The following is a 26,826-nucleotide window of genomic DNA, read 5'->3' as shown; positions in this document are numbered from 1 at the left end:
GTCTCACACATGTGGTATCACCGTACTCGGGAGTAATAGCAGAATGTGTTTTGGGGTGTAATTTGTGGTATGCATATGCTGTGTGTGAGAAATAACCTGCTAATATGACAATTTTGTGAAAAAAAAAAAAAGAAAAAAAAAAAACTTGATTTTGCAAAGAATTGTGGGAAAAAATGACAACTTCAAAAAACTCATCATGCATCTTTCTAAATACCTTGGAATGTCTTCTTTCCAAAAAGGGGTCATTTGGGGGGTATTTGTACTTTTCTGGCATGTTAGGGTCTCAAGAAATGAGATAGGCCGTCAGTACTTCAGGTGTGATCAATTTTCAGATATTGGTACCATAGCTTGTGGACGCTATAACTTTCACAAAGACCAAATAATATACACTAATTTGGGTTATTTTTACCAAAGATATGTAGCGGTATAAATTTTGGCCAAAATATATGAAGAAAAATTACTAATTTTCAAAATTTTATAACAGAAACGAAGAAAAATTAATTTTTTTACAGATTTTTCAGTCTTTTTTCTTTTATAGCGCAAAAAATAAAGAACCCAGCGGTGATTAAATACCACCAAAAGAAAGCTCTATTTGTGTGAAAAAAAGGACAAAAAATTCATATAGATACAGTGTTGCATGACTGAGTAATTGTCATTCAAAATGTGAGAGCACCAAAAGCTGAAAATTGGTCTGGTTATTAAGGGGGTTTAAGTGCCCAGTGGTCAAGTGGTTAAAATTCACTTTTGGAACTGATGGACTTTCTTGAACGAAAACCACATACACTGTTAGAAATTGTTTTGTTTGAGAAAAATTTTTCTTCCTGCTCCTTTGAATTTTCTTGTCACAGCAGTCAAATAAAATGTCAGTTTGACCCTACTAACCATTGGAAAATCAAATGAATGTCCTGAAAATTAAAACTTTGCAAAGAAATTCTATGCATGTATGGCTAACTTTACATTGCTAACCGAAACACTGCTTGCAGCACCACCCATATAGCATGGCTCCATACCACTCAATGAATGGAAGAGGACCGTTCATTCATCCGCTCATCCTCAATTCATAGATTGCTTTCCTTTGATGGAAGCTACAGTACAACTTGGAGGACAACTATGACAGCCAGCCCTAGCACAAGGGACACTTTTCATTAAACGTAAGTAATGTCCATTGTTATGATTTTTAGGCTTTACGCTCTACAGAAAGCTATTGAATACTTGTTGTGTGTAGAAAAAAGTTAACATGCTCTAGTCTAGATGGTCATTACATATACAGAATGGGACATTTACATAAACACACTTGCCCCCTATACACATTTTGGGTCAGACTAGATGACAGTCCTATGTATATGGTGGCATAGAACATGACAGCCAACCACTCCGGTGTATGATGGTGCAAGGTAAGCATACAATACAGTACATTTCAACTGGCCTTCATTTGGAAGAACTATCCGTCATTTGGAACCAAATCCCTTTGTACCTTTTTTCTCCTCTGTTGTTTCTTTTTTTTTTTGATCTGAGGTATTGATCTCTATAAAAATGTATAATTTAACATACTAAAAGTGTTATATTACACTAAATCTTTTATCTGCTTTCCAAATAATTGCATTTGTCACTTGTATAAAGGAAGGGGACAGGGCTGTGTATTCTGCCTACATACTTTGTGCTAAACGTTGTCCCTCTTTCTCTTCTCAGATAACTGGGAGGAATGCATTCATTTGTTTTTTTTGGCAATAGTGCAATAGACATGCCCTCAGGTGCTGCAAGTGTCCCTGCACATTGACAGCTTTAGAGGGGAAGCTATTGTATACAGTGCCTTGAAAAAATATTCATAGCCCTTGAAATTTTCCACATTTTGTCATGTTACAACCAAAAACATAATTGTATTCTATTGGGATTTTATGTAATAGACCAACACAAAGTGGCACATAATTGTGAAGTGTAAAGGAAATGATAAATGGTTTTCAAATTTTTTTACAAATAAATATCTGAAATGTGTGGCGTGCATTTGTAGCCCTCTTTACTCTGATACCCCTAACTAAAATCTAGTGGAACCAATTGCCTTCAGAAGTCACCTAATTAGTAAATAGAGTCCACCTGTGTGTAATTTAATCTTATGCCGTGTACACACGAGCAGAATGTCCCACAGTAAAAGTCCGACGGGAGCTTTTCATCGTATATTCTGTTCGTGTGTATGCTCCATCGGACTGGAACAAGATAGAAGCTATTGGCTACTGGCTATTGAACTTCCATTTTCTAGTTCCGTTGTACGTGTTGTACGAAACCGCGTTCTGAAAGGTCGGAATTTGGTGTGACCGTGTGTACGCAAGACAGCTTGAGCGGAATTCCGTCAGAACTCCGTCGGAAAAACCTTCAGAGTTTATTCAGGAAAAGCGGTCATGTGTACAGGGCATTTGTGAAAATACAGATATTCTGTGAAGCCCTCAGAGATTTGTGAGAGAACCTTAGTGAACAAACAGCCTCATGAAGGCCAAGGAACACACCAAACAGGTCAGGGGTGAGGTTGTGGAGAAGTTTAAAGCAGTGTTAAGTTATAAAAAAATATTGCAGGCTTTAAACATCTCACGGAGCACTATTCAATCCATCATCTGAAAATGGAAAGAGTATGGCACAACTGCAAACCTACCAAGACATGGCCGTCCACCTAAACAGGCCGGGCAAGAAGAGCATTAATCAGAGAAGCAGCCAAGAGGCCCATGGTAACTATGGAGGAGCTGCAGAGATCCACAACTCAGGTGGGAAAATCTGTCCACAGGACAACTATTAGTCATGCATTCCACAAATCTGCCCTTTATGGAAAAGTGGCAAGAAGAAAGCCATTGTTGAAAGAAATCCATAAGAAGTCCCGTTTGCAGTTTGCAAGACGCCATGTGGGGGGACACAGCAAACATGTGGAAGAGTGCGCTCTGGTCAGATGAGACCAAAATATAACGTTTTGGCCTAAAAGCAAAACGCTATGTGTGACGGAGAACTAACACTGCACATCTCCCTGAACACACCATCCCCACCGTGAAACATGGTGGTGGCAGCATCATGTTGGGGATGCTTTTTTTTAGCAGGGACAGGGAAGCTGGTCAGAGTTGATGGAAAGGTGGATGGAGCCAAATACAGGGCAATCTCAGAAGAAAACCTGTTAGAGTCTGCAAAAGACTTGAGACTGGGAAGGAGGTTCATCTTCCAGCAGGACAACCACCCTAAACATACAGCCAGAGCTACAATGGAATGGTTTAGATCAAAGCATATTCATGTGTTAGAATGGCCCAGTCAAGGGGGACAGGACGGTTTGTCTCAAGACGGAGGGACACCGTATTTCGGTCATTCGACTTTCTGTAGAGTGGTGCACTGAAGCACCCGGTAAATGTGAGTACCCTGGAGGGGGGCTATTGTTCATTAATAAATATATATTTTTTTTAAAACGGTATCACACTATCAAGTCCTTTATATGTTTTATATGGATGTGGAGACAGCGCTACTGAGCAGCCCAGGATCCCATCACTAACACTGAACCCAGGGGTGGTTCATATGTGTGCACTGACTGAACTTAATTGTTAGGTCACACGCTCTGAGGTGAGCGTATACGCATAAGGGGGGTGCACCTGTGTGGACACGAGAACACATTTGAATCACCATTACAAGATTTGACTATTTTTGGAATACATGTTATTTTTGATTCACAAGATTTTCCAATTATGTTATTTTTGATTCACAAGATTTTCTTTCTCTATTGTATCAATTTTTGCACATAGCACTTTTAGTTCACTGGGTCACTTTATACATTCATGCATGTGCTTGGATTAATAAGATAAGATGTTTGATTATATGCTTTATGTTAATTTGATTCATGGTACCTATTCAGTGTATATATGCACTAAAACACTTTATTTTTTGTCACTTTAATATGGCACATATGCCATTATTAAGATAGCGCAGCATTTTCTTTTCATATAAGCTGGTCAGAGTTGATGGGAAGATGGATGGAGCCAAATACAGGGCAATCTTAGAAGAAAACCTGTTAGAGTCTGCAAAAGACTTGAGACTGGGGTGGAGGTTCACCTTCCAGCCGGAGAATGACCCTAAACATACAAACAGAGCTACAATTAATTTGTTTAGATCAAAGCATATTAATGTGTTAGAATGGCCAAGTCAAAGTCCAGACCTAAATCTAATTGAGAATCTGTGGCAAGACTTGAAAATTGCTGTACACAGACACTCTCCATGCAATCTGACAGAGCTTGAGCTATTTTGCAAAGAAGAATGGGCAAAAATTCCACTCTCTAGATGTGAAAAGCTGGTAGAGACATCCCCAAAAAGACTTGCAGCTGTAATTGCAGCAAAAGGAGGTTCTACAAAGTATTGACTCAAGGGGGCTGAATACAAACGTACGCCACACTTTTCACATATTTATTTGTAGAAAAAAATGTAAAAAACCATTGATCATTTTCCTTCCACTTCACAGTTATGTGCCACCTTGTGTTGGTATATCACATAAAATACCAATAAAAATACATTTACATTTTTGGTTGTAACATGACAAAATGTGGACATTTTCAAAGGGTATGAATACTTTTTTAAGGCACTGTAATTACCTTATAAAACACAGAGACTTTTTATATGAACAGAAAAAAGTGTCTGTGTAGCAATGTCACCTCTAAGAATTGGCGGCTTTCCCAAGCTGAAAAAAAAAAAGGAAGCATAAACTAAATTACATTTAAAATAACTAAAAATAAATCACCAGGCATGAAAAGGCATATCATGATTAAAGTGGTTGTAAACCTCAGACATGAAATACGTAAAGCACATCCCTCTATAGTGTGTACTTGTCTCAATTAAAAGCACTAAGTGTCATCTCTGTCTGCTGCCTCCTTCCTCTGCTATGAGCATGAGAGACTTCTGACAAATTTTCCTAACACCAAGAGAAAAATGGTGACAGGGGAGTGATCCCCAGCTGATTGACAGCCTCAGTTCTGTTCCTGTGTGCTGTGTGAAGGGGAGTGTGTCCCTTCCCTCCAATCAGCTCTCAGAGATCTCCTCACTGAGCTCTGTAGAGTGTGACTTCAGCTTTCCGCCCCCTTTTTTCTGAACTCTCAGACCAACTTATGAATTCAGCATTTTGAAAGGATGTAGAGAAGAGAAGACTGCAGATAGATGGGTAAGACTTATGTAGGAGGATTTGTTTCATCAATGTGTATCACCTGAGGATAGTCCATTCACTAGGTATATGTAAGGGTTTACAACCACTTTAAAGAAATAGGGTTTGCTCACTTAATCCAGGCTCCGTATGCAGATAAAACCTCTCCCATCACTTGTTTGAATGACACCTGCTGAATGACACTACTAGTAGTTACCAAATGGGACAGTTCCTATGTTCAATGCAAAGTGTCCCTTGTGCTGCTGGTTGCTTTTTATTTGAAATCCAAAGTCCCCCCACCTCCCCCATAATCCCTCCAGCTTTAATCTTATGATGCTGCGGGGGTTAATACAAGCCCTGTGCCTGTCACAAGCACTTGTCAAGAGTGCTATGTCCACCATTTTCACCCTCCCCTCTATTCATAGAAGCTATGCACCATGGTTTCCATCAATGAAAAGTGATCTATGAATGGAGGGGGTGGACCATTCAGTCATTCATCTGCCTGTCCTTTTAATGCTGCCTTTGCCCCAGCCAGGGAGAATCACTCTCTCTACTTTCCCTTTTTTATCTTTATCATTAAGAGTAAAAGGGAAAGAAAATTCCACAAGTTGAGTAGTCACCAGAACAGGGTAAAAGGGAAAATCTTCCAATAGGCATAAAAGTTCTGATGATCCCAGTGACAACAAGGGATTCCCTCACTTTGGAAGGATTTCCTCTCACTTCCTGTTTCGGTTATGGGACAGGAAGGGAAGGGAAATCTCCCCAATGGTACATAGATGGCAAAAAAAACCTGACAAAATATGGACCCAAATGAATTCCTCCAAAACCTTATCCCCACTAAAAGGACCCATGACGCCTCTGTTTGGGACTCCGGCTTTTCCACCACCACTACAGGGGGGAGCGTTTTAGACCTTAGAGTAAGGAGGACCACAGACCACTTGCCCAAGTCCTTTGGTCAGACTCTTCTCTGATGACAGACGGTCCCTCCGGCCCATCTCCACATACCTTGATGCATTGGCTGCAGAGGCAACAAGTGATATCCTACCTTCATACCTTCCCATCCTTGCCTGATATACTTACTGATTTAACGGTATTGGAGAACATGCTGCTTCAGGCTGAACCCCCCACACATGTGGGCTCTAAACTCTACTCTCTCATACATATGGTTTCTAATCCCGACCTCCCCCCATACACGCATGCCTGGAAGGAAGACTTGGGCCACTGCATTTCACCTGTTGAATGGCAAAAGTGCTTCATTCTGACTCACAAATATCCTTAGTCTCCAAAGCTCAAGAAAAAGGGTTCAAGTTGTTGACCCGCTGGCACAGATGCCCCTCGACTTTACACTGGATAAACCCGGCGCTTGCGGATACCTGCTGGTGTTGCATGTCAGCCAAGGGAACTTTGCTCCACATTTGGTGGGAATGCCCCCCTGTGTGGAGGTTCTGACAAAAGATCCTCGACCTGTACTGCAGACTCATGGCGACCTCTCTTACACCCTCTCCTGAGGTAGTTCTGCTATCTATGCTCCCTGGACCGCTCAAATCTGTCAAAAAGACGTTCTGCGCCACTTTCTGGCAGCAGCTAGAACGGTTCTGCCTAGACACTGGAGGTTGATGGACATGCCTTCCCTGGGGGAATGGGCAATTGAAGTGGACCGAATCAATAGCTTGGAATGAATGTTGGCGCAGGAATCGTGTAAAGAGGAGCAATTCTCCAAGACCTGGACCTCATGGTCTATATTTCGATACTCCTCAGAATTTATCTCATGGGCAACAGAGGACCCTAACATTACATCTGTCTGACCTAAGTGGAATGTCTCCTTCTCAATATCTACTTACCCTACTGCATTGACCCCTCTATTTTCACCATCATTCCCCCTCCTCTCATGATGCAATGGTACACGAACACCTAAACCATAATCTCTAGTCTTGACAGATGGGAACTATGTGACCCACATAGAGTTCCCCCTACGAGAAATTGCGTAGTGGTGCTCACCAACCCTCAATATGTCATAATAGATGCTATGGCTACACAGGCTTATATACTAAATTAATCCCATTGAAGCTAACAAATTCTTTATACAATGTGACGTTATGGTAGCAAAACTGAAATGTATGTTTCTATCTATGTGTTAATGTATGATATACTTGTGTATTGTATACCTCTCCTTTCTTAATAAAATAAGATTGAACTAAATAAACCTGACAAAGTTGCTTTCACACTGACAGGAAGTCCAAAAGTCAAGTGCCACTCTTCACACAATCGCCTGGGCTAAGGTGCAGGGTGGCATTGGCCTACCCTACCAGGCTACTACTCATAATATGTGTAGGGGTGATAGTCCAGAGTGGAGATACCTCACCATTTAGACATCAATGAAATCAGGACTAGCAGTCATTAACCTAGACTAGATATTACATACCTACCCTATATTTACAGCATTTGGCAGAGAAACTCTTCCAGAACCAACTTACTTTGCAGTTCCCAGCTTTTATGTGAATGAATGATTAGGGCTGCAAAGAAAGCTGATACTGGAAGATGTTAAAAGGTATCCTTTCACCATGCCTTTCACCATGCCCACCTATCAATATAGCACCATGGTGCATTTGATATGGTATACTTTCCTTAGTCCTAGGAAATCTGTTCCTACAATGAAAGGGTCAGTTGCTTGTCTTTGGCCCCTAATCTTCTCCTGCGTGCATCTATTAACACACAGCACATGGAATCTTCAGAGAATCAGTCAGAGCACAAGACCACGAAAGTCTCCACTCCTAACTTCTAAGTATGGGAATATGAGGCCACACAAGGAAAAGGGTCAACAAAACTGGAAGATTGGGAAAACATTTCATCCTGGTCTTATGAATCTCAATGTATGCTGCTTTTCAGTTCTGGGCCAACTTTATAATAGAATTCTGATTTTATAAACATTTCATTCATTCTACCCGCTGCACACTGAACATCATAAGGAAATATTTATAGTTCAAATTCTTAATGAATAAAGTTAATTTCTTCATTTATACTTAATTTAAACTCCACAGAGGACATTTCATAATTTGGCTCAGCCAACTCCTCCAAATGTATCCTGATGTCTCTCCTCCAGTCCTACAGATGCACAGACAGTCAATTAATGGGGTTGTTTCAAGCTAAAATGGTTGTTTCCAACAATGATTGGCAGTAATCGGTAATACATGGTAGCCATAGAATGGAAAGCATATTGTGTTTTTAATGGTGTTCCCTACCCAGGTTGTGGTCAATTTTTGTTATTATTGTTGGTGGTATGGGAAATAGGTATTTTTATTGACAGGCAGATGTTTAGAGCTGTGTACACCAAAAAAAAGCACAAATACCAACTCATAAAAACCTACATTGCTTCAAGCTGTTTCTTTGTTTTCTAAAGTTTAAGTAAACCCAATCAATAAATATTCATATAAGCTTTAACAAGGCCTCCCTAAATGACCAGCACCGTCTTTGTGCAGACACCATCCAATGTCAAGAGTACTTTCTAGCCCTAGTTATTGCAGAAATTCACTCCATGGGTGGACATGTGGCCCCCGTCCTACCAAACAATCTACAACTGAAACAGCCTGACAGAACATTTTTGGGCGAAAAGCAGCTGCATCAAATGCAGTCACTGCTCAGGTATTCTGACAGCCGCTGCTGCCGAATCGCAGAATAAAATAGCTGCAGTAGGAGATTCGTCAATCCACACTTTATATTGTGGATGGAGGAATCTGTTAGATTTAGCTGAAGGCTGAAGGAAAACAATCTAACTACCGTATGTATGGCCAGCTTTACTATATGACTTGCCAGAGAGCTCTTCTCATATAACAGCAACAGTTAGTGATCATTGGGGGAGGGAAGACTGCAAAAAATTCACTTTAGCACATACTGCTACAATTATTTATATGTCAGGGCTGGGCTCCTGCTATTTGCCAGCAGCTCTTCTCTTTCAGTGCACAGATGCTGCTTAGCTGCCGGTTAATTACCAGCCACTCGTTGTTTCCACAGTGACTCACCTGGTTACTATTACCTACCTCATTAGTCCAGCCTACAGTCAGCCCCTTTTGGCTATTTAAACAGCTTTGCTCATTTCCTCCTTGCCCTTGTGTGAGCTATGATTTCCAGTGTGTTCCCGTGTATGACTTTGCCTGGCTGACTTCTCTTCCAATACCTGTCCCTGTGTTTGCTCCTGACTACGCTGACTTCTGGCTTCCTGACCCAGGCTCGTCTGATTACCCACTCTGGCATCCAAAACGTGGCTTCTGTTTTTGACTACATTCCTGAACTGTGTTATTTTTTGCTATTTAATTAAAGGTGTAATTTTAACTGCATTTTCTGTCTCCGTCTGGTTTATGGTTCCTGACATTAAAGGATATCTAAAATGTTAACTTTTTTGTTTTGTATAAAGTATCAAATGGTTTAATCTCCAGTCAAGTTTTATTTACTTTCATTTGCTGTCAGTTTCCTGTTGGGGAGATTTTCTTTCACTTCCTGTCTGGTAGAGCATGAAACTGTAACTTGTACCAGGAAGTGAGATGAAATTTCTCCAACATACGGGAAACCAGTCAAGTGTCCCGACTGGAAGATTTTCTCTACTCCTGTTTTAAGGACAGCTCAATATTTTGGATTCTCCGTCACTATAATTCTGGTTGCAATGGTCATCAGGATGACTAGAGGAAGTGAATCTCCCCAGCAGGATGACAAACAGCAATAGAATTCTCATAAGGGCTCTAACTCCTCCCCTAAAGCTAAACCCCAGACTGATAGGAAAGATTAATGTGGCTTTGTAATTATTAAACAGGAACTTCAGTCTGCTTCTCAAGTGGCCCTACCTCCCCTGGCACCCCATGTGCAGATGCACCAGATACCCCCAGATGATGATCAGATGATGATCAAAACGCATCGGAAGAACATGATGAGACCACTGTCATCTTTTATATAAGCGCTTGTTTTTACTGCTAAACGTGAGTGTATTTCCATTGCTTTTTTATATATTAAACATGCTCCATACGGAATTACGCTATATGCCTTCCTTCTTCTTTTAATGGTGGGGCTGATTGCCTATATCTACTGACCCCACTCACATCCCATATTCATCTGGAGGTCCATCTGGAGGTCATACCTGGATTGTGAACCTGATCCCCTTGGTATATTATACCACAAAGTTTGATTGACTCACTTGGTGTACACCTATTTAAGTTCAATCCCTCTGGTAAGCAGCTTCTGGTGTCTCTGATGGTGGATCTACTATCAATTGTTATCACACCCTATGCATACATTTGAAGTTAAAGACTGTCACCATATCATATGCACATATATGTGGTTGAGGATTATCATCATAATTTAGTATATATGAAGTTGAGGATCGTCACTGACCTTTTTTTTTTAATATTGCACGTTGAAGTTTTCTTTTTTATAGACATCATATGTTCTATTATTGGACTCTTTGGACTCACTTGTGCACATTATTAATTTTATTCATGTTGCTTGTTACGGTTTATATGATTGTTTAGGCGCTGCACATTTCACCCATTTTCCAGATGCACCAACAGGCCCAGCCTTTGGGCCCTGGAAGAGCCTGTCTGAACATATGCCTAGGCAGCACAAATAATATAAAAAATGTAAAATAATGACCAATTGTAAAAGCTGAAGGGGGGGGGGGGCAAGGCAGCATAATACATGACCTTTAGGATGAAGATCCACTTTAATACATCATTAAATGTATTTTTAAAAGCAAGCAGTGTAAGGCCCTGAATATGACCCGATATCAGCCTTCTGCAGTCTGTCTACAGCAGAGCTTAGAGTGCAAGCGGAAGAAGCAGTATAAGGACCCAACCAGTTTGTGTACTAACAAGAAGCATGCTGATAGAAAGAGAAAGCTGAGTGACAGAGAGATGAGCTTATCACTGTGTTCCTCCTCTTTGCACTGTCCAATCACAGGCTGGGGGTGCAAGACAACCCAGGCTTAGAGAAAGTGGGTAAATGATGCTGACCATCAGACTGGGGACAGAAAAAGTACTGCAGGGGATATTTCTAGATTGAGTAAAAGCTGGTTATTGTTATTTTAAATGTTATAAACTATTCTTTAAAATCTTGTTATTTTTGAAGTTCTGCTTAGTATTGTGCAGTATGTAAAGTCGGCCATACATGGATCGAAATTCGGCAGGATCAGTAGGGAATGGGCGAACTATGATCTATGTAAGTGTAGTGCCCCAGTAGGCTACTACTGTTAAATTTTGTTTTTGGCCTCCCTGTAGCCAGGGAGAGCAACAATCAATTAGTAGTATCTGTTCTGGGTTCTGCTGGTGCTGACTCAGTTACTTTTACCTGCATCACACTGAGTTATGGGCTATAGTGGGTTGAACAACACAGACCCTGGCCTGCGTATTAATGCCTCTTCAGCCAATCCCTGGTCAGGTAAGTGAGTGACCAGCAGGGGGCTGAAATGGGTATAAACTGGCTGGGACCCTGCACAGAAGTCTTTTGTTCCTTGGGGAGTAAGACCCAGCCTGAGGGCTGTGGCATCCCTAGGAGACTACCTGCAAGAATCCTTTTTGGGGTCCCAGCTTGTGCTTTGGCTGGGGGACCTCTGGCCTAGCCTCCTGAAAATTTCCAGAACTCACAATGCAGAACACAGGCATTTCAAATTCAAAAACTGACTGACACTGTATGCGGCAACACAGTACTCAGTGAGTACCAGCTTATTGGACTTGGAGACTTCCTTTAGCTTAATTTGGGCGAGTTTATACTTTGATACATCCAGGTCTATACTCCTGTTGAGGGGACCCTGTTTAGTACCAGTTTACCTTCACTTTAAAGGAGGTGACCTCACCCTGAAGGAATAGATCAGTTCTAGGGCTCATGTACACACAAACTAGGTTGTCAAAAGGTTCTTATCCTGAGCGCGGTTCTTCCACGTTCAGGAGAGGGAGGTTGAGGGAGGTTAAGGGAGGTTGAGGGTGGTTGAACCTACCCTAACCGCAGCAGCTTCTAAACTCTTGTAAAAGCCTATATGTAAATGGACACATAGGCTTTTATGGAATTGAGTTTAAGAGCTTTGGCAAAAAAAAGTTTAGAAGCTGTAGTGTACATAGGCCCCTAGGCCCCTTTCACACTACAGCGCATGTAGTTTCACACTGCAGCACATATGTGGTTTTTAAAACACTATGCGGTTTTTAAAACGCATTGCGCGTTCTTATCGCATTTTTTGCATGCCTGTGCTTTTAATGCATTCCATGAATATTCATCATGTCACTTATTGTCGCCGTTTTGTGGATAGTACATAAACAAGTCCAAATCACATCAATAACGCAGTGCGGTGCGGTTTTGATGCATTTTAACTGCATGTTTAGTATATTGCAATTCATTTCTATGGTACCCGCGTTTTTGGTGCGTTTGAAAATCAGCACACAAAAGATGCTGCTTGCAGAACTTTTTACAACGCACTGATGTGAATGGGTACATAGGCTTTCATGGGAAATATCTTCTATTGTGCTACTGTCGCTTTGACAATGTGCGTTACAGCGCAGCTAAACCGTGGTAGTGTGAAAGGGGCCTTAGTGTCCTCTACTACAGTTTGTTGAAGTACAGTATATTGTAGGCTCACCCTCACCCTATCCCAGTTATCTAATAAAATAGAAAACACAAAAAAGACATGTGCAGCCTGTTGTATAAAAAGAAGCAAAAATACTCTTGCGCACAGGTGTATTGGCTAGAAAGTCCCAAGGGTTCAAGAAGGACTATGGATTTCGGCCTTGCTGCTCTCAAGGATGGGATTGTCCTAGTATTAAATGAAGAAAAAGAGCGCACCAGCCTAGTGCATTATCCTTGACAGATTTATTAATTAAAACCAAGATAAAAACTACTCACAAAGGTCGAAGAAAAAATCGCATAGTATATGGCACAGAGGCAAATATTCCAGTGGTAGCAGTTTTCCAGGTCCCAGGAAGGAGGCATACGGACTACTGCTGGCTAACGCGTTTCGAAGGTTACCCTTCTTCATCAGAGCCTCAGGCTGCTGTGTGCCTGGCTGCTGTGTACCTATCAGGGAATAGAACCTGGAACCAAACAGCCAGACCAGTCCTGGGTCTACGCTACATATGGAGAAGCTGGTTGTACAGAAGTCTACCCCCGGCAGCACCGATCAGTATATTCTGATGGCGGGGACGTCTCCCAGCTGTCAGCATACAGCTCAGTGGGGAGGGTTTCTCCATCCACATTTAGTGTGTGGATGGGAGAAATTGAGTCATTTTTTTCGTTCAACCTGTTATTTGAACAAAAGAAAAAAAATGACTCATCTATGGGCTGCTTCAGAACTGGATTGTTTGTATGCTACAAATGCAATAACCTTCCCTTGTACCTGTCGCTGTCTGCTGTGCAGAGACTGAGCATTGTTCTACAGTATATCGGGGTAAAGCCAAGCAAGCTGTTTATTTCTACTGATGTCATCTGGAGTTGAAAGGTGAAACATCCACATTGGATTTACCCCTCCCATGGCGGCTAAGACCTTTTGGCAAGTGTATGTAAACAATGCACATCTGTCATTGTCTGCCTCTAGCACTCCAACATGCCTGATTGTCAGAGTACACAAGTAGCAGACACTCAAGCTGTTGCTAGGAGGGGGATGCCAAGAATCCATACATATTATAATAGATCAAATCTCTTGCTTTTGTCTTTCTTTTGTAATTAAAATGGACAATTGCCAAGAAAAAACAAAAACAAATTTCTACTGATAATGAGCAACTACATTATTGTGAAAGGAGGTTTTCTGCTCAGTGATCATTCTGTTAGATAAACCTGCTTGTCGGTTCAAAAATAAAAGAAAAGAATCACAAGACTGCAATACTTTATACAGTAGGGAAAATAATTATTTGATCCCCTGCAGATTTTGTAAGTTTGCCCACCTACAAAGAAACAAAGGTTTTATAAATTTTTATCATAGGTGTATTTTAAATGATAGAGACAGAATATCAACCACAAATCTAGAAAAAACACGATACAAATGTTATGAATTGAGTTGCAGTTCAGAGAGTAAAATAAGTATTTGATCCCCAAGCAAAACATGATTTAGTACTTGGTGGAGAAACCCTTGTTGGCAAGCACAGAGGTAAGACGTTTCTTGTAGTTGGTTGCCAGGTTTGCACACATCTGAGGAGGGATTTTCATCCACTCTTTACAGATCTTCTCTAAATCCATAATGTTTCTTGGCAACTCGAAATTTCAGCTCCCTCCATACATTTTCTAAAGGATTAAGGTCTGGAGACTGGCTAGGCCACTCTATGACCTTAATGTGCTTCTTTTGAGCCACTTCTTTGTTGCATTGGCGGAATGTTTTGGGTAATTGTCATGCTGAAAGACCCATCCATGACCCATCTTCAGTGTGAGGGAAGAAGGTTTTCTACCAAGATTTTACAATACATGGCTCCATCTATTGGCCCCTCAATGTGGCAAAGTCGATCTGTACCTTTAGCAGAGAAACAGCCCTAAAGCATCATGTTTCCACCTCCATGCTTGACTGTAGGAATGGTGTTCTTAGGGTCATAGTCAGCTTTTTTCTTCCTCCAAACACAAGTCCCCCTCCTCAAGAAGGCACAGTCATGCCAATGAACATCTAAATGATTCAGAGAAGGATTTGGAGAAAGTGCTGTGGTCAGATGAGACCAAAATTGAGCTTGGCATTAACTTGACTCGCTGTGTTTGGAGGAAGAAAAATGCTGACTATGACCCTAAGAACACCATCCCTACAGTCAAGCAAGAAAGTGGAAACATTATGCTTTGGGGCTGTTTCTCTGCTAAAGGTACAGGCCGACTTTGCTGCATTGAGGGTCCAGTGGACGGAGCAATGTATTGTGAAATCTTGGATGAGAGCCTTCTTCCCTCAGCCAGAACACTGAAGATAGGTCATGGATGGGTCTAGCCAGTCTCCAGACCTTAATCCTATAGAAAATTTATGGAGGGAGCTGAAACTTTGAGTTGCCAAGAGACAGCCAAGAAACCTTAAGGATTAAGAGAAGATCTGTAAAGAACAGTGGACCAGAATCCCTCCTGAGATGTGTGCAAACCTGGTCACGAACTACAAGAAACATCTTACCTCTGTGCTTGCCAACAAGAGTTTCTCCACCAAGTACTAAGTCATGTTTTGCTTGGGGATCAAATACTTATTTTATTTACTGAACTGCAACTCAATTTATAACATTTGTATCGTGTGTTTTTTCTGGATTTTTGGTTGATATTCTGTCTCAATTATTTAAAATACACCTATGATAAAAATTATAGACCCTTCACTTCTTTGTAAGTGGGCAAACTTACAAAAATCTGCAGGGGATCAAATAATTATTCTCCCGACTGTATATAAAGCAGGAATAGGTTCAATAGGTTTATTTATTTTTTTTTTTTTTAGAACAGTGAAGATGTGTGATTTAAATGAACATTTTATTAAATGAATTAAATGAACATTTTACAAAGTCGCACAAGTTTTTTTATATAATTGGGGCATCTTGACTGTATAAGTTATTTTCCAGAAAAGGTGAACTTAGCCTTTAAGCAACATCGGAATCATTGTTGGCACCAAATATGGTGGTTGCAAAAACCGCTGACTGCTTAAGATTTGCATGTGCAACAATCTCTGGAGATTATAAACAATGGCATAAAAAATAGAGAGCAGCAGTTCTGCACAAGAAGAAAACACCTTGGACTGCTTGCATAAATGGATGTGACCTAAATTAGTATTTAGTTGAAAGAGAAAGTGTAGGAAATTTGATAAATTCAATGACTAAAATATTTACAGTCATTCACACCTCTTGAAATGTTCCACATTTTGTCATGTTACAAACAAAAATGTAAATGTATTTTATTGGGATTTTATGTGATAGGCCAACACAAAGTGGCACATAATTGTGACGTGGAAGGAAAATGATAAATGGTTTTCAACATTTTTTACAAATAAATATGTGAAAAGTGTGGCGTGCATTTGTATTCAGCCCCCTTTACTCTGATACCCCTAACTAAAATCTAGTGGAACCCATTGCCTTCAGAAGTCACCTAATTAGTAAATAGAGTCCACCTGTGTGTAATTTAATCTCAGTATAAATACAGCTGTTCTGTGGACCCCTCAGAGGTTTGTTAGAGAACCTTAGTGAATAAACAACATCATTAAGGCCAAGGACAGGTCAGGGATAAAGTTGTGGAGAAGTTTAAAGCAGGGATAAGTTATAAAAAAAAATCCCAAGCTTTGAAAATGGAAAGAGTATGGCACAACTATTGAACTTTTTTGGCCTAAAAGCAAAATGCTATGTGTGGCTGAAAACTAACACTGCACATCACCCTGAACACACCATCTCCACCATGAAACATTGTGTTGGCAGAATCATGTTGTGGGGATGCTTTTCTTCAGCAGGGACAGGGAAGCTGATCAGAGTTGATGGGAAGATGGATGGAGCCAAATACAGGGCAATCTTAGAAGAAAACCTCTTAGAGTCTACAAAAGACTTGAGACTGGGGTGGAGGTTCACCTCCCAGCAGGACAACCATCCTAAACATACAGTTACACAGGGCTGGTGCAAGGATTTTTGACACCCTAGGGGAAACGTAATTTTGTCCCCCCCCCCGGCTCCACCCCTGATTACACCCCCTTTGCCCTGCCTATGTATTCCCCACCTTTTTAATGAAGCGCCCATCAAATGCAGCCTCACCAGTGCCCATCAAATGCAGCCTACCAGCGCCCATGAAATGTAGCCTCACCAGTGCCCATCAAATGCAGCCTACCAGCGCCCATCAAATGCAGCCTCACTAGTGCCCATCAAATGCAGCCTACCAGTGCGCATCAAATACAGTCTCACCAGTGCCCATCAAATACAGTCTCACCAGTGCCCATCAAACGCAGCCTCACCAGCGCCCATCAAATGCAGCCTCACCAGCGCCCATCAAATGCAGCCTCACCAGTGCCCATCAATGAATGTTTGCTTGCTTTCATTCATTCGGGAGTCGGGACACAGACATAGTCCTCCGCCGCTGCTGCGCCTCTGACACTATGTGCGAATGGAGCAGCGGTTGCCTGCTGATGCTGGGACCCAGTTGCTTTCTGCAGAGAAAAGAGAGTAGGAACACTAGTGGCTGGGCACCCTAGGCAGCTGCCTAGTTTGTCTAGTGGTAGCACCGGCCCTGTAGTTACATAGTAGGTGAGGTTGAAAAAAGACACAAGTCCATCAAGTCCAACCTATGTGTGTGATTATATGTCATTATTACATTGTATATCCCTGTATGTTGTGGTCGTTCAGGTGCTTATCTAATTGTTTTTTGAAACTATCGATACTCCCCGCTGAGCTACAATGGAATGGTTTAGATTAAAGGGTATTCATGTGTTAGAATGGCCCAGTCAAAGTCCAGAACTAAATCCAATTGAGAATCTGTGGCATGACGCTCTCCATCCAATCTAACAGAGCTTCAGCTATTTTGTAAAAAAAAAACAATTGGCAAAAATGTCACTCTCCTAGATGTGCAAAGCTGGTAGAGACACCCCCAAAAAGACTTGCAACTGTATTTCCAGAGAAAGTATTGATTGATGGGGCTGAATACAAATGCACCCCACACTTTTCAGATATTTATTTGTAAAAAAATTGAAAATCATTTATCATTTTCCTTCCACTTCCATCATTTTCCTGCCACTTTGTGTTGGTCTATCACATAAAATCCCAATAAAATACCCCCACATTTAACATTTATGGTTTTGGTTGTAACATAAAATGTGGGAAATTTCAAGGTGTATCAATACTTTTTCAAGGCACTGAAAGTGCAATTTTGGTAGGGTTTCATGTTTAACAACCAGTCTGTAGGCAGGTTGAGCTTAATTTTGCCACGGCCAGGAGGGTAAAGTGATTGTAAAGCTACTTTTTTTTTTTTTTTTAAATACCAAGCATGTGATACTTACCTCCACTTCGTAGTTCGTATTGCACAGAGTGGCCCAGATCCTCGACTTCTGGGGTCCCCCGACGTCGCTGGTAGCCAGGGCTGGACTGGACACAAAATGTGGAAAATTTTAAGGGGTATGAATCATTTTTCAAGGCACTGTACATGGGGACTGTCTTACCTGCTAACAAAAAGGTATTACTACTCAGTCATTATACTAATCCAGACATCTATACTGATTAATCATAACATTATGAACACTGACAGGTAAAGTGAATAACATTTATTATCTCGAGACAATGGCACTTGAAAGTAGGTAGGATATATTAGGCATCAAGTGAACATGTTGTCCCTGAACTTGATGTGTTGAAAGTAGAAAAATGGACAAGCGTAAGGATTGATTGACTTTGACAAAGGCCCATTTGTAATGGCCAGACGACTATTTCAGAGCAACTCCAAAACGACAACTCTTGTGGGATATTTCAGCTCTGTAGTGGCTAGGACCTACCAATAGTGGACCAAAGAAGGAAAACTGGAGAACCAGCAATGCACGTGGGGAGCCAAGGCTGGTCTGTGTAGTTCGATCCAATAGAAGAGCTACTGTCACTCAATTTGCTGAAAAAGTTAATGCTGGTTCTGATAGAAAATGCATTGCAATTTGTTGTGTATGGGGCTGCTTAGTCAGGGGCAGGGTGGATAAAAATCAATAATTTTTTTTTTTTTAAATCATATTTTTTTAAATTTTAATACATTTATTTTAAGAAAATGCTTTTAGAGTAAAAATGTATCTAAAGATAGTTTTCTATTTAAGTTACATTAATAATTTAGCTTATTCAGCATGAAATGCAGCTTAGTAATGTAGCATGAGGCTATATATTCTGCAATATTTACGTTTTTGGTAAACTCATCCAATGAATCCAAGCTGAGATAACATGCACTGCATTGATGCAATTACACAATTTCACAGTAACCAAGTTCAGGAATATTGCTCTATCCCATTGTTTTGCAAATCTATGTACACTACAAACTGTATGATTGAATCTGTTCTAATATCGCTGTTTTACTAACCTGACAGCTTATTATAATAAATAGGAAACCTTCATTTTGTTTACAAATATTAAAGATTCTAACCACCAGTAAGAATAAGTCCTTACATTTAAAGAGCACCTGTCATTTCAGATCCATCATGGCAGGCTTGATTTAAACCAAATCCACCCTGGTCAGGGGGCCCATGCTGACCCGTGTCAAAAGCCAAAGCATCTACAATGGGCACGTGAGCATCACAACTGGACCTCAGAGCAATGGAAGAAGGCAGCCTGGTAGGATAATCATGTTTTATTTTACATTATGTGGATGGCTGGGTGTGTGTTACCTGGTGAAAGAGATAACCCCAGGATGCACTATGAGAAGCCCAGTCCATGGAGGCTCCACCTCGCAACTTACAGGACTTAAAGGATCTGCTACTGACGGCTTGGTGCCACATACCACAGCATACCTTCAGAGGTCTAGTGGAGTCCATGCCCTGGGTCAGGGAGGTTTTGGCAGCAAAAGAGGGACCTATTCAATATTAGGTGGATAGCTATAATGTTATGGTGGGTGGTCATAATGGTATGGCTGATTAAGGTATGTCAGACAACACATCTAGATTCTGACCTCATTTCCTCTACTTCAGGTAAAGCAATCCAGCTTGGTCAAGGTTCCTCCTTTACTGCGAATATAAAGACAGACTGAGGTAATACTTATAAGCACATTTAAAGCTAACCTCAACCTTTCGAACTTCACTCTCTCAATCAACATTGACTATTTTTAAACTTTATGCTGCTAGCATTAGTCAATAGATAGGAACGTATATCATATCAAAATACCAACCAAGCAGCTCTCTTCGGTCATCCCAAGACCTCCTTCTCTCTAGCTCCCTTGTCACCTCTTCCCATGCTCGCCTCCAGGATTTCTCCAGAGCTTCTCCCATCCTTTGGAACTCCCTACCCCAATCTGTCCGACTGTCCCCTAATCTATCCATCTTTAGACGATCCCTGAAAACCCTTCTCTTCAAAGAAGCTTATCCTGCTTCTAACTAACACTCTTTTACTTCCTCCATCAGCTCATCCCCCCCACAGCTATTACCTTTTGTATCAATTCACCCTTCCTTTTTAGATTGTAAGCTCTAAGGAGCAGGGCCCTCTGATTCCTCTTGTACCAAATTGTAATGTAACTGTAATGTCTGCCCTTATGTTGTAAAGCGCTGCGCAAACTGTTGGCGCTATATAAAACCTGTATAATAATAATAATATTTGCTTGTTTTAAACTTTTTTTTTTTACATTTATTCAGTTACTTCCAGGTTTCCTAGGCAAATGATGTCTTACATCCCAGGAATCTTCAGTAGGGGAGGAAGGGCTTTCTCATCTAAGCACACCCACTTTTTCTTGCATGCCTGAGCTAAGGGCACTTGGATTCCAGGAAGTAAATGCTACATTAATCATCTGCCCTTACTCAAGATGGCCGCAGCTAGAAATGTTAGGGGGTGTTTTTAAAATGTATATCTCAACAAAATAGAGTTTGCTTTGAATATTATAAATGAACTAAATAACATTTTTGGTTCGTGGTGCTCAGATGAAGTGTAATTCCACTTTAGTGGCAAGGCCCACTTAATCAGGGTGCTGCCTCACCTACCTAAAATGCTGTATGAAAGTACCTGTGCAGGAAAAAATAGATAAGATACTTGTCTTTTCCCAACTTCTGTAGTGCAAGGGTTGACGTCATCCCTCTACTGACAAGATGCTGAGTACCAGAAGAGGCTCTTCTTCTCACAGGATATGGGCGACTCAACATTCTCTGAGATCTGGCCAAAAGGAGGATGTCTCACCCTTGCATAGACATCATGGGAGGAAGTCAGGGAGAGGTAAGCATATTATCTACCTTTCACCCCACAGGTAATTTTTATGCAGTATTTTATAGAGATGAAAAAGGGGCAACTTGAATAAGCAGCCTTGCCACTGAGTTAGGGTTTTCCTAGTTAATACACGAATGTTAAATAGGATATTTAAATATGCTTTAAACAATATTGTCTTAGGCACATTTCTTGTTTCCTTACATGACACATAAAGCATTGTAGATAATTAGTTGTGGCTATTAACATAATACTGAAGCCTAAAGCTGAACCCCAAGAAACTTAAACATTTCCCCCTGCAGAAGGGCTGAGTAAACTGATAGTTTAGGTCTAGGGTGCATGGTAAAGTAGAATTACTTATCTGATTCCTGTCTCCTCCTCATGGCTAGACTGGTCACTGCAGCATTTTCTTCCCCATGTTCCGCCATCTAAGGTCCTGATGTCATCCAGACCAATGACAGCGCACCACTGGAGCATGGGGGACCACCGTCTGCCGGGGCAGCGGAGGATGGGGTAAGTAAAAGTGCTTTTCCGTTCCCTGGACTGCAACCCCACTGCAAGGGTGTATTTTCAGGTTTCCTAGAGTTCAGATTTAAATTAGATGGCAAGGCTACATATCCTAAATGTCAAAATGGCGCCTCCTACATTGCACTGTGGTACCTGTTTGGATATAAATGCTGGAGTATTTTCCTGACATTCATTACAGTGGCTTAGGTAAAGTGACTTGGGTAAGCTACCAAACACCTTCAAAATTAAAGAACAAGTTAGACCTAACTGTGGTGTCAGTGGGAGGAATAGTGCCTTATTTGTAGTGTCATTTGCAGGAATCAGACCTCACTGTTGGTATCAGTGGGAGGAATAGTGCCCCATCACTGGTGTCAGTGGGAGGAATAGTGCCCCATTGCTGATGTCAGTGAGAGGAATGTTGTCCCATTGTTGGTGTGAATGGGAGGAATATTACCCCATTATTGGTGTCAGTGGGAGGAATAGTGCCCCATTGTTGGTGTCAGTGGGAGGAATAATGTCCCATCCCTGGTGTCAGTGGGAGGAATAATGCCCCATTGCTGGTGTCAGTGGGAGGAATATTGTCCCATCATTGGTGTCAATGGGAGGAATATTACCCCATTGTTGGTGTCAGTGGGGGAAATAGTGCCCCATTGTTGGTGTCAGTGGGAGGAATATTACCCCATTGTTGGTGTCAGTGGGAGAAATAGTGCCCCATCCCTGGTGTCAGTGGGAGGAATAGTGCCCCATCCCTGGTGTCAGTGGGAGGAATAGTGCCCCATCCCTGGTGTCAGTGGGAGGAATAGTGCCCAATTGCTGGTGTCAGTGGGAGGACTATTGTCCCATCATTGGTGTCAGTGGGAGGAATATTACCCCATTGTTGGTGTCAGTGAGGGAAATAGTGCCCCATTGTTGGGGTCAGTGGGAGGAATAGTGCCCCAATGTTGGTGTCAGTGGGAGGAATAGTGCCCCATCATTGGTTTCAGTGGGAAGAATAGTGTCTCATTTGTGGTGTCATTGTCAGGAATTAGACCTCACGGTTGGTGTCAGTGGGAGGAATAGTGCCCCATCATTGGTGTCAGCAGGAAGTATAGTGCCCCATCATTGGTGTCATTCGGGAGAATGGTGCCCCAAGGGCTGGATAAAGGCAAGCAAAAGTCCACATCCAGCCCCCAGGTTGCAGTTTGGAGACCACTGAACACCTGGATAATTGAGAACCTTCACAGACAACCTTAGAGAGTCTTTGTTGTGATCTTTGAGGGTGAATTACTTCACCCAGCATGTAGCTAGAGAGGTTAGGAATGGCTTATTTTAAAACTCTTCTACTGCTTTATTTTAAGATGTCAGTTCATCTGTGCATGTCTGTATATCTTCTCAATAAATCTTATGGTCAAGCAAGACAAAGAAGTGAATGAAGCGGTTTCATTCTACTGGTTGTTAAAATATGTAAAAGCCTGGGTATAGGTGAATCTTGAAGACAAATTATAGGACCACAGAATTTCTGTGATGGGGTGAGGGGTTACATAGTTAGGTTGAAAAAAAACACATAAGTCTGTCTGATTCAACCAATAGAAATAAATAAATCAACTCCATATATGGAACTCTATGCCCACCAGTGATCCAAAGAAAGGCAAAAAACCCCTATGAAGCATGGTCAAATTTGATCCAGTAGGGAAAAAAAATTCTTGTCTGATTCCCTGAAGGCAATTCCCTGGATCAACGATCTCCGGTCCTATTACCTATCCAGTTATATTTTGAGCGTTTAGGTGAACGATAGCTCTTGCCTTCTAAACTTGATCTAGAAAAGTTCCAGCTCTTTACATGCTTCCATCTTCTTCATTCTAGTCAGGGGGCTTTCACATAGAGATCTACGGAGGTCACAAGTCACTCTGGCCAGCCGTGGACTGGCATTGAAAAGACAGAAGAGTGTCAAGACACAAAATTTGCACTTGAAGATCCCCCATTGGAGGGCACAGAACGTAAAGCACATCATATTATTTATCCCCCCCCCAGATTGAGGGATATTGCGATTCCTCAAGTGTGCTGTATGTCATACATTAAACTGTTAATGGAAGAAGAGATCAATATTAACTTTTGTGCAAAGAAATGCAATATTTTAGAGAAGAAAGGAATAACATCCACCATACAAAACGGCAAACTAATCCACCATGACCTTAGTTTTGAAAGACCGTAGCACCAACCCTTACTGTATTAAGTTATTAGGAAGACTTAATATTAAAACCCTAAGAAGCACATCAGGAATATTCAATTAATACATGGTACAATCCAGCTTAAAAATAGAAGAGAGGAACATGACAAAACACAGCCAACTGAATACAACATCTAAAAAATAAATTAAAAAAAATAGAAAAATATGGATAATTAAAAGAAGGTAACATGGCCACATAACGGAGTTCAATTTTATCTCCCATATAAATAAAATACTGCAGGCTTTTTCCATCAGAGCTGAAATTAGTGACAAACTATAATGCTAAAATTGATTTTCAGAAGCTAGATGCCTAAGTATTATGTGTCGTCATGGTGCAAGCTTGTCCAAAATAGCGATGCAGAAAAGAGGTGAATGGTAAAGGATGCTTACCAGGTACCACACGCCAAGGATTATTGTCCCAGTGCGGACATGACAACACAGGCAACAGCTGTTAGAGTAGAATCGAGCCCATGGTGAATACATCTTCATGTCTTGGTAATGATTACAAATAAACTCTCTCCTTGGAATGGTGGCCTTTAATGCAGCAGATAAGACTTTAGCTGTTCTTGCAGCAATGGAGTTTGCTTCAGTGCATGGGAAATATGAGCAGAGCTTCAGCACCACCACAGCAAAGGACAACACAGGCAGGCAGCATCACTGCTCACAACTGCAGATTCTCCTATACAGCACTAAAGACAACCACTGAGCAAATAAGAATAGATTAGCTGGAGATAACCAGGATCCACCAAAAAGCTGAGCACCAATACCCTCTAGTGGGAAGGAGGATGCATTACAATCTACCAAGCTTGCTTCTTTTTATAGTATCTATTTTACGTTCAGTATTATGTGAAAGCGTTATGCTTTAGGGTTCTTGCGGAAAGATCTGTACGGTGTATAGTCGTTTTTTTGTTTTTTTTTACAGATTTGAATGCAGCAGTAGTGTATATTATGAGAAGATGTGTTGTGCTCAGTAAATCTTGCACTGCATTCAGCTGCATAAAACCACAATAGAAAATTCTTGTACACAGTCATTATTGCTGCGTCATTTATGCAGAGAGATACATGTACGTGTGCTTCTTTATGTGTTTTTTTGGTGCATTTTTGTAGTGTGTTTTGCATATTTTCATGTGGTTTCATGCTTCATGCGCATTTATTCAGAGGAGGAGACTTATAGGGTAGGGGTCAGGCAGTACCGGGACAGGGTTGGATCCAGAATTATGCCCCCCTAATCCACTATTAATACATGTCGTAGAATGGGTGTAGCATTCTGCGTCCTTTTTTTGCCCCTTTGCTTCGCTGAGCCCAGGGCAACTGTCCCTCCTGCCCACCCCTTGTCCTGGCCCTGGGGGCAGGCTGGTGGTACCTCCTCCATGTTCCCCTCCTCATTGAGTGCCGAATGTGGGTCACATGAGAAGCCTACCCCGGGGTGGGTTCTTCTGGGCTCCCTAGGCACTTAGGATAAGGACACTGCATCTGCTTTACTTGAACAGGTGACTGAATGCTAGTTTACTCTCCTGACGTTAATTTACACCACCATGATCACTGTTGCATTCAGGAGGGACACGCAGAGCGAATGTCCTTTGCACCCGTCCAACGTATCACTGCTATCTCACTCCAAGTAACGGTATGTGGTACCACCGTGCACCTAGCGCAGACTCCAGGTGTGCACTTCATTAACTCTTCTGTACCTGTGTACAGAATGGGGACCTCTGCAGTGCTGATCTGGTCCCGTTGCTATGGGAGACGGACCTGGTCACAGAGAGAGTGCCTACAACTCAAGAAGCAAGAAGCTATCCCACCTCTGGCACATGTACTGTACACACTTAGGACAAGCTGCTAGAGCAGGGGTCTCAAACTGGTGCCCTCCAGCTGTTGCCAAACTACAAGTCTCATGAGGCATTGCAAGGCTGACAGTTACAAGCATGACTCCCACAGGCAGAGGCATGATGGGACTTGTAGTTTCGCAACAGCTTGAGGGCCGTCAGTTTGAGACCCCTGTGCTAGAGAGACCTTTGTTACCCTTGGCAACCACCTGTGTCTTCACACTGTATTAACTCTAATACTGATGCCTTCATACCCCAATGTGCATGGCTAACCCAAGCTGTAGAATATGTGTGCCAGTTACTTGCATTACACCCCATGAGTAACTTCAAACCAGGCAAGGACAAAGTTCCAAAAGTTTCTCTTAAAGTGGTGGCAAAGGCTGAAGGTTTTTTAACTTCATGCATTCAATGCATGAAGGTAAAAAACCTTCTGTGTGCTGCTTCCACAGTGAACCAAGGACACATGTATGTGTGTGAGGCACTCAGGCTGTATGGGAATGAAGTCCTGTGCCCACCGCTGTGAATGTTGGCCGGGAAGGGAGCTCATCTATGCTCCAGGCAATGGTAGAGTGATTGGTGTCCCGGGAGCCTCACATCAAGTCAATGAAAGTGAATGGCAGTCACAACCTGGACCCCTGCCAGGCCATGCCCCCACTCCCCCACCCACCCCTCATCCCCCAGTGGCCTGGTGGGGGTCCAGGCTGAGGCTGCCATTCACTATCATACACAGGTCTTGACTTGATGTGCGGCTCCCGGAATACCTAGTCGCTCCCCCCACAGTCCTCCTAATACTCACCTGAGCTCCCTTTTCATCCAACTATATGCACAAGAGCCTCAGCTGTCCTGGGACTCCCCCTCCTCATTGGCTGAGACAACAGCGAGAGTCATTGGCTCCCACTGCTGTAAATCACAGCCAGTGAGCGAATGAGGAGAGAGGAGGGGCAGGGCTCTATTTGTCTTATGGATGCATCGATCAGGGCCCGGGAGTGAGCACACACCAGGGCCCCCAATTTTTTTTTTTTAAAGCTATACCTTTAATACCACTTTAAATAATGTGGCATGACAGTAAACAAAGGCAACAGTCTTTCCCTAAACGAATCCTTAACTCAGGCTTGTGGCTGCCCCAGCATACCTGTACAGGATGGAGTCCATTAACTTGTGGAGTCCATGATGGTAGTGTCCAGGATTGGCATCTTCAGGGTAGACTGCAGGTCCCAGCCATCCCCCAATGCTACGGAAGACTCTGGAACCCTGATGTTCACTAGCAAGCACTCTGGACTTGGCATAATTCAGCAGGCTAGCTGGACGGGCTCCGGCAATGGTACCGCAAACCAAAGTAATGAACAGCCAGTAGCA

General features: G+C 42.0%; 1 protein-coding gene and 1 long non-coding RNA gene across 4 annotated transcripts in view; one reads left to right on the top strand and one right to left on the bottom strand.

Moving 5' to 3' along the window:
• LAPTM4B (lysosomal protein transmembrane 4 beta) overlaps positions 1 to 24,394 on the bottom strand; it is a 187,961-nt gene extending 163,567 nt beyond the window's left edge. For both annotated transcript variants that reach the window (XR_012244551.1, XM_073632017.1), the window contains exon 1: positions 24,038 to 24,394. Coding sequence is in view for 1 of the 2 variants with exons in the window: in XM_073632017.1 (XP_073488118.1) it covers positions 24,038 to 24,136 (99 nt within the window). In the remaining variant the exon portion in view is untranslated. The remainder of the gene's footprint in view (positions 1 to 24,037) is intronic.
• On the top strand, positions 979 to 24,570 carry LOC141145390 (uncharacterized). 2 transcript variants are annotated; one of them, XR_012244553.1, is made up of 5 exons: positions 979 to 1,151; positions 9,945 to 10,107; positions 19,226 to 19,365; positions 19,719 to 19,778; positions 20,376 to 24,570. It is a non-coding gene; the product is annotated as an uncharacterized lncRNA (long non-coding RNA). The 2 variants fall into 2 exon arrangements; XR_012244552.1 differs by lacking the exon at positions 20,376 to 24,570 and having other exon boundaries at positions 19,719 to 20,334.
• The last annotated feature ends 2,256 nt before the right edge of the window (positions 24,571 to 26,826 follow it).

Source organism: Aquarana catesbeiana, linkage group LG05 (assembly GCF_042186555.1).
Source record: "Aquarana catesbeiana isolate 2022-GZ linkage group LG05, ASM4218655v1, whole genome shotgun sequence".
Taxonomy (NCBI): Eukaryota; Metazoa; Chordata; class Amphibia; order Anura; family Ranidae; genus Aquarana; species Aquarana catesbeiana.
Note: the sequence above shows the minus strand (reverse complement) of the source record. Positions and strands in the feature narration are given on the sequence as shown.